At 49.3% G+C, this 8455-nt stretch overlaps 1 protein-coding gene across 1 annotated transcript; it reads right to left on the bottom strand.

The window, feature by feature from the left end:
- Nucleotides 1-4778: 4778 nt before the first annotated feature.
- Nucleotides 4779-6768, bottom strand: FZD1 (frizzled class receptor 1). Its single transcript, XM_080701560.1, has one exon. It carries the CDS (start codon nucleotides 6760-6762, stop codon nucleotides 4819-4821), a length of 1944 nt encoding a protein of 647 aa, XP_080557686.1. The 5' UTR covers nucleotides 6763-6768; the 3' UTR covers nucleotides 4779-4818.
- Between the last annotated feature and the right edge of the window lie 1687 nt (nucleotides 6769-8455).

The following is an 8455-nucleotide window of genomic DNA, read 5'->3' as shown; positions in this document are numbered from 1 at the left end:
AAATAACATATGCATTATACAAGGATATGAATAAAGCAAATACAAAATTTAAGGAAATTCTGAGTCATGATTGAAATTGAAATACTGCTTTTCAATTTTTAAGGGTTCATTGGCATCTGCCAATAGTTCAAGATACAGATATAAATCTTGAGAGTCATCAAAATAAATTTTACCCTGTTTGTTACTTCTTCTTCCCTGGGAGGAGCCCATTTTAAATGTAAAAGCCTCCAAATAAAGGCTTCGAATTTAAGGTAGTATTACAATCTCTTTTTAGCCATGTAACTGAAGGATTGTCATATACAAGTCCATGTCTTATTTTTGGTTTTTTTTTGGTTTTTTTTTTTTTTTTGGTGGTACTGGGGTTCCTGGAAGCCCTTCTTCCTCCGGGCTACACTCCCAGACCTATTTTATATTTTTGAAACAGGGTCTCTTACGCCAGCGCGGCTGGCTTCGAACCTGCGTGATCCTCCTGTCTCCGCCTCCCAAGCATGGGGATTACAAGCGTGCGCCACCACGCCCGGCCAAGTCCATGTCTTATTTTAACATCTACAGGTTAATCCTGGAAGACAGTTTATTCTGGAGATTAGTGTATTTTGTTAAGCACTAGTGTCCACCTATAGACATATCTAATGACCATATTTTGTTTCTTATCTCTCAGATCCTAGTTAATAAAATATTTTAAACATAAAAGTGTCGAGGGCATTTAATATACCACTGGTTTGAATTAATTGCAATACATACTACAGAAAAAAGTGGCCTATAGCCAATAGGTGAGCTAGAAAGCAATGAAAGCAAAAGTAACTGAAGTTGAAGGTACACACACACACACACACACACACACACACAGCACCTTAAAAAATGTGCATCAAGCCAGGTGTGGTGGCGCACGCTTGTAATCCCCGCGCTTGGGAGGCGGAGACAGGAGGGCCTCCCTGGCTTAAGAGATGCTATTTCCAAATTTAAAAAATATATATAAAATAGGTCTGGGAGTATAGCCCGGCAGTAGAAGGGCTTCCAGGAACCCCAGTACCACCAAAAAAAAAAAAAAAAAAAAAATTGCATCAAGCCTGGCATGGTGGCACGCTTGTAATCCCAGCATTTGGGAGGCTGAGACAGGAAGATTTGGGTTCACAGACAGCCTCAGCAACTTAGGCCCTTTTCAACTTAGTGAGACCCTGTTTCAAAATAAAGAATAAAAAATAGGGCTGAGGGGTGTAGCTCAGAGATAGAATGCCCCTGGGTTCCATCCCCAGTACCGAAAAAAAAAAAAAAAAAATGTATCGAGGTTGAAGCATGATATCAAGAAAAGTGACCTGAAACCACCCAAGTCCTGAAATGGCTTGCAGTTTAGTCATGGTTTTTAACTGGCCACCAACTCTTCACTGTGGAGACAAAAGAACCAGGATTGCAAACTCAACTCAGGCTGAGAAGTCTGATCCAGCTCTTTTGTATATGTTTGACACTGCATAGCTCTGAGATGAAATGACTGTCTCCACAAAGTTTAAAAAAATTTAAGAGCATCAGAAGATTTTCATATTATATATACATTTTCTCCAAAAGCTAAACCAAGGACTCTGTGAAGGGGAAATTTGACTCCCCAATTAATAGCAGATTAAATAAGAGGACAAATTAAATAATTTGAAAAATAAGTTTGTCATGCAAACAGCATGTCAATAGGACTGTATCTCTAGTAGCTTTATGGGTTTCCAGGGAAGTCCTCTTTTGCCATCTGTATTAAAAGAAACAACAAAAATAGACACACTGGCTTTCTACATGTCATATAATTTAAAATAGATTTCTAAAAGTAAAGCCTGGTGGTGATTTAAGACTGTCTTCTGAAGCTACTTAAATTCAGCATAAGTTTCTGTATCAGATTTACATTTACAACATTTTAAAGACACCCACAGTTAAGACTGTTTAACATTTATTCTCTGGATAGACTAATGGTCTTAAAATGTTGTTTTCCTAAAATTATGTCATTTAACTACCTAATAAGAAGACATGTTTCTATTTGGCCAAAAAATTATTGTGTGTGTGTCCATATAATAAAACCTTCTCAGATATTTATTGTAGTATATAAAAATAACAAAAAAGATCAAAATTACATCTTCCTTAAAATCCAATGCTATATATTTTCAATTAGATTTAACTTTTTCATTTGTCTTGAAATGATGATGATGACTTATAATTGCCTCATAACCATGAAAGTAACTCTATTGCATCAGTGATCTTCATTTTAGCTTATTTTATTAAAAAATACTTTCATTGGAAATGTAATAAAGATATTTTTATCTAAAGGTATTTAAAGTTTTCCATCTGAGATTTTCCATTTCTCATAATATTTTTCCACATTCTTTAAAGGAGCATTAAATTGTGCATTTCTATTTTTAAAAATTAATGTACATATACTTATGTGCATATGTATATGATATGTGTACACACACATATAAATTCTGTAGATGTGCTAGAAAATTCCTCTGAAGATTTCTTGAACAATATAAAAATGGAGTCTTCAGAAGCAAATAACAAAACAGACTTATTACCCCAACTGCTGTTTTAAAATGCTATAAACACATAGTCAATAACCATTTATTGATTGCCTATTTACGGTTTTGAAATATCCAAGGTTAGGAAAGAGATAAGACAATACCTCATAAAAAACACACAAAGGTGATGGTTTAAAAATAAACTTCCATGATATAAAAGGTCATGTAAATTTACCCCTTGGAATAAAAAAGCTTTAATGTTAAAATTAGAGTTATCTTTTAATAATCTTTGAATAAGCAAGTAATTTGCAGACTTCTATGTTTTACTGTCATGAAAACAGATCTTTTCTTGGGACTTCACAAATGTCAATCACAACAATGCAAATAGTGTTATTCTTTGGAAGGACTGGCTGAAGGTTTAAGGATACACTTGTTCACTGAATTCCTAAATTCTTATATTGTTGGATTGGCTATGAGACACTATAAAATGTAAAGACAGTTCAGACAGTTCAAGCTCTATTATTCTCAGGCACAAAAACCATATACTTTTGTACAAAACTTTGATTTTTTATTTGCGAAATTAAAAATATGGTATTTCATATATATAAACTTCTATTCCTCTATAAATATAGATGACTTTGTGATAGTGAACAGAATAAATGCATACCAAATTCAAAGACCAATGTCATTTTAGGGCATGACAGACATAGATAAATTTAGATCCTAGGTACTGGCATTTTGATAAACTCTTAAAGTTCAAAACAATACAATCAGGAGGACTGCTTTTCTCCTCTTCTCCACAGAGAACTAAAGTGAATATTTTAAAATGGCTTTGGAAGATTTACATTTGACACTTCTTGTAAATCCCAAAAGGAGCATACAAGATTGAATGCAGTAGACTGCACACATTTTTCCTTTAGCATGCATGCCCATATTTTTGTTTGTCTCTTTCAGGAGCGAACCCCATCCATTATTCCACCTCTTTTATCTCCTGAAATAAGACCAGATTATTATTAGTGGTGCGGATTGTTCCTCCTTCAGAATGTGTTGCTGAATAAAAATAATAATAAAATAATAATAATAATATGTTAAAAGTGTACAGCTTTTACATTTTAAAGTTTCTGATATATGTCTAATTATTATTTGATTAAAATAAGAAAATAGCACTACATTTGGAGGAAGTCCATGACACTGAAATCTCTTTCAAGTTTTCCTCTGTGTTCTACTGTCCTGTTAAGGAAGGGGAAGATAACTCCTATCCAAAGCTTTCCAGGGGACCTCAGTGTTCCTTTTTACAATAGGGTAAAATCTAAATGCAGGTTGCCTCACTGTCAAAGGCAGGTTCTGAGGCATCCGTATGCAATTAGAATTAACATTTTGTATCCCTCCCCAGCCTCTCCCGACCCACACAAAGCTTAGTGCCTCTTCCCAAATTGAAGTAACCACATCTTTCCATGACGCTGGCCAAACCCACACCAGGTTTTGAGACACTAGAAAATGAAATGAGCTCATCCACCAAAAATTAGACTTTAAGAAGTTTGGCACTGTTTACCTCGCTCACCCTCTAACAAATGTAAGTGGTAGAGGAGGGTGGTGGAAGGCTGGGGCTGCCAGCGCCCACACCCGTGGGTTCCCATAATGTTGGGGAAAGATTCTGAAAAATTGAGCTTCAGAAAGCAAAAACTGCCTCTGAACAGGGGAAGAACTGGAATGGGCTGGGGTCCCACCTCCGGATATGGAAGCTTTGTGGAGTTCCGTACCTTTTAGAGTCCCTACCTCAAGCAAGGAAAGGAAGGGAGGGGCAGGAGGAGGCGGGAAGTGACCCCGCCGCACCCCGCAGGGCCAGACTGGCCCCGGGAGCTGGTGCCCCCGCAGGCCGGGGAGGGGCGCCGAAGGGTGAGCTGTAGCGCTTGGCCCGTGCCCTCCGACTCTGCCTCCTCTGCAAGTCCTCCGAAAAGGGCAGGAGAGAAAAGCCTCAAATGGTTAACCCGCCCTAAATAATTAAAAAATTTAAAAGGAAAAACGCGTGATCGGTAGTCTTTAAATACAAATATACTTACAAAAATCTTACACAGGCTATTTACAATCATAAAAGCGTTACAGTCCTGGTACCATGGGTCGGTCCACACCCCTCTGGCAGTCAGGCCCTCTGTGTTCTTTTGCTCCGGGGACGGGACAAGCTTTTGCAGGCGCTGTGCTGTTACAGGAGGCAGCGAAAGTGTCTAGTGAGGGCGCCTTGAGCACCCAGGCTGGGCGCGGGCTCCAGGGGACCAGCGTTTGAAGGGTGGCTGAGACAGGCCTGGGGCTGGGAATGGGCTGAGAGTCCCGGGTCTCAGACGGTGGTCTCTCCCTGCTTGCTGTTGGTGAGCCTCGTGTAGAACTTCCTCCAGGAGTTGAGTGTCTTGCCGGACCAGATCCAGAAGCCCGACGTGATGCCCACGATCAGCGTCATAAGGTATTTGATCATGAAGACTGTGAAGTCGGGGCTCATGGGCGGGTGTGGCGGGGCGCCTCCGCCGCCCTGGAGGTGCGGGCAGGGGATGGCATAGCTCTTGCAGCTCTGGGCCACCCAGCTGCGTTCCCACTGGTCCCGGAAGGCCTGCTCGTAGAAGTAGCAGGCGATGACGATGGTGGCGGGCACCGTGTAGAGCACGCTGAACACCCCGATGCGCACCATGAGCTTCTCCAGCTTCTCCGTCTTGGTGCCGTCGTGCTTCATGATGGTGCGGATGCGGAAGAGCGACACGAAGCCGGCCAGCAGGAAGGACGTGCCGATGAACAGGTACACGAAGAGGGGCGCCAGCACGAAGCCCCGCAGCGCGTCCACGTTGTTCAGCCCCACAAAGCACACTCCGCTCAGCACGTCGCCGTCCACCTGGCCCAGGGCCAGGATGGTGATGGTCTTGATGGCCGGCACGGCCCAGGCGGCCAGGTGAAAATACTGCGAGTTGGCCTCGATGGCCTCGTGGCCCCACTTCATGCCGGCCGCCAGGAACCAGGTGAGGGACAGGATCACCCACCAGATGGAGCTGGCCATGCTGAAGAAGTAGAGCATCATGAAGAGGATGGTGCAGCCCTCCTTCTTGGTGCCCTGCGCCACCGTGCGCGCCCCGTCCTCGGTGAACTTGTCATTACACACCACCCGGTCCTCCAGCAGGAAGCCCGCGATGTAGGCCACCGCCACCGCGGTGTAACAGCCCGACAGGAAGATGATGGGCCGCTCGGGGTAGCTGAAGCGCCTCATGTCCACCAGGTACGTGAGCACCGTGAAGAGGGTGGAGGCGCAGCACAGCACCGACCAGATGCCGATCCAGGTGCGCGAGAAGCGCAGCTCCTCCGGCCCGAAGTACATGAGCCCGTACACCTTGGTGGGCTCGCAGGGCGCCCCGCAGTCCTTCTCCCCCAGGAAGTGGTAGTTGAGGTAGGAGGGCACCTTGAGGGCGCGCGGGCAGGAGAATTTGCCTCGCTCGGAGGAGCCGGCGCCCCCCGGGTAGCTGCCGCGCGGCCCTCCGCCGCCGTGCTGGGGGTTGCTGGTCCAGAACTCGGGCAGCAGCGAGGGCGTCGGGGTGCCTTTGTCGGACGTGTTCTGGCCCACGCACAGCTCCCCAGCGCCGTGCACCGGGAACTTCTCGCACTTCAGAGTGTCTGGCCACTGGAAGCCGAACTTGTTCATGAGCGCCTCGCAGCCCTGGCGCGCGCGCTCGCACAGGGAGCGGCAGGGCGGCAGCGCCTGCTCCAGCACCGTGCACACGGGCGCGTACATGGAGCACAGGAAGAACTTGAGCTCCGCCGAGCACTGCACCTTCACCAGCGGGTAGAACTGGTGCACCTCGAGGCCCGCGTCCTCCTGGTTCGTGTGGCCCAGCAGGTTGGGCATGATGGTCTGGTTGTACGCGATGTCCGTGCACAGCGGGATGGAGATGGGCTGGCAGTAGCCGTGGTCCGGGATGGAGATGCCCCGCTCGCCGTTGTACTGCTGCCCGCCCTGCTGCGGCTGGGGCGGCGGGGGCGGCGGCGGCGGGGGCTGCTGCCCCGGCCCGGGCCCCTGGCCCGCCGCCTGCGCTCGGACCCCCAGCAGCAGCGGAGCCTCCAGCAGGCAGAGCAGCAGCAGCAGCCGGCGCGCCCGGCGCCCGGGGTCGGCTGGGGGCCGGCGGCGTCCGCCCGCGCCCCCGCCGCCCTCCCGCGCCCGCCCGGCCCGGGGCGCCCGGGCGCAAAGTTCCCAGCTCGCGCTGCCGCCGGCGGCCCGGGACTTCCTAGGCGCCTCCTCCTCAGCCATACTTTCTCGGCTCCCTCCTCGGCGCCGCTCGGCCGGGGCTGGCAGTGGCACGGCCGGCGGCGGCTCCCGCCGCGTCCCGGGAGGTCTCCTCCCCGCCGGCGCGCTCCGCCCGCTCCCTGCGCTTCTGCTCCGCGTCCCGCAGCCGCCGCCGCCGCCGCAGAAACTTGGGGCTCATGAAGCGCGGGCGGCCGGGAGCCCGGGTGGCTCGGGCGCGCGGGTCGCGTCCCGCCTTCCTGGCCCTGGGCTCGCCGGCTCCCGGCTGGCGGCGCCGCGCTAGTGGCTGCGGCCCCGTGGAGCGCGCAACTCTCCGCAGCCCAGCGGCCTAGGCTCCCCGCGGCGCCTCCGCCTCCTTCTCCGCCGCCGCCTGACCATTTGTGTCAATCCCTCAACTCGCTCCCTCTCCTCTCCCTCGCGCGCCCTCGGACCGGTTTCCAGGCGCCCCGCAGTCTGTCTTTCACCAAGAGGGAGGAGCCTTGAAACCGACGCGGAACTGGAGACTCAGGGACCGTCGCCCAATCGCGGCACCCGCTTCCCGGCGCAAAGGGAGCCAGCCGCCTACTTGCCCGAGCAAACGCCGGCGGCTGGCGGGAGGAGGAGGAGGAGGAGGCGCTGGGAGGAGGAGGAGGAGGAGGAGGAGGAGGAGGAGGAGGAGGAGGAGGAGGAGGAGGAGGAGGAGGAGGAGGAGGAGGAGGAGGAGGAGGAGGAGGAGGAGGAGGAGGAGGCGGCGGCGCTGGGAGGAGGAGGAAGTGGTGGTGGCCGAGGCACCGCTGAGGCACAAAGAGTAGGTTTGCCAAGAAAGCGGGACAGGCTTGGTTGCTTTTGCTTTTGCGGAAGAAAGGGCGAGGATAAGGAGGAGAATGGTCCCATATGCTGCCGGAGATAATGACTAAGAGTTGGCGGTCGGCGGGATTTAGCTTTTCTTTTATCCGTTTTCGTGTTTAAAAATCCTGCTCTTAATGCTGGTTACAAGCAGCCACACCGAGTGATGAGATAGAACGCTTGCCCCCTACTTAAGGAGAGCACAGGTTTCTTTGAGTGTGTGTGTGTGTGTGTGTGTGTGTGTGTGTGTGTGTGTGTGTGTGTGTGTGTGTGTAGGTTTGTTAAAATATTACTCCAATAAATTGTAAAGCTCTCGGGCTGGGCTTGGCGGGCTTTGGACACGCCATTTCCCCGGAGGAGAAGTTCACAGGATCGCTGTCAAATGGAGAACAACAACAACAAAACACAAACTTTGATGGAATTTTAAAAGTAAAGCCAGATGCGTCTTCTGCTCCTGTCATTCCTTTTGAAGTCGACTTCTTTTTTTTTTTTTTCCTTTTCTTTAATCAAGTTAGAAACAGAAGCAAAGGGAAACTAACCATTAAATTTTTAGAGAGAACTTGAGAACTGGACGACAGAGCAGTGGGGGCTCCTGTTAGAGACCCCCAGAGGTGGCGGGGGCTGGAGCTGTGCTGGCTGGCAGCCTGGGCCCCGGGGGGGGGGGGGGCTTCCCGGAGCCTTCCTCAGTCAAAGCCCCCTGAGCTCTGATGGGGACTCCTGGGACCTGGGTCTTTTAGGTTTCAGAGGCTGAGCTGCAGCCTGATCTTTCACTGATACAGAGAACTGGAGTTTAAAAACAAAACAAACAAACACAAAAAGGAGTCTGGAAGCAAAAAACAAACCGCAATTCCCCCTCCTAATCCCAAAACAACAC

Source organism: Muscardinus avellanarius (assembly GCF_963383645.1).
Source record: "Muscardinus avellanarius genome assembly, chromosome: 9".
Taxonomy (NCBI): Eukaryota; Metazoa; Chordata; class Mammalia; order Rodentia; family Gliridae; genus Muscardinus; species Muscardinus avellanarius.
This window is presented reverse-complemented; position numbering and strand designations above follow the sequence as displayed.

Bases quoted from the DNA above. Each gene is read 5' to 3' on its own strand.
- FZD1 (XM_080701560.1), bottom strand. From the start codon at position 6,762: ATGGCTGAGGAGGAGGCGCCTAGGAAGTCCCGGGCCGCCGGCGGCAGC.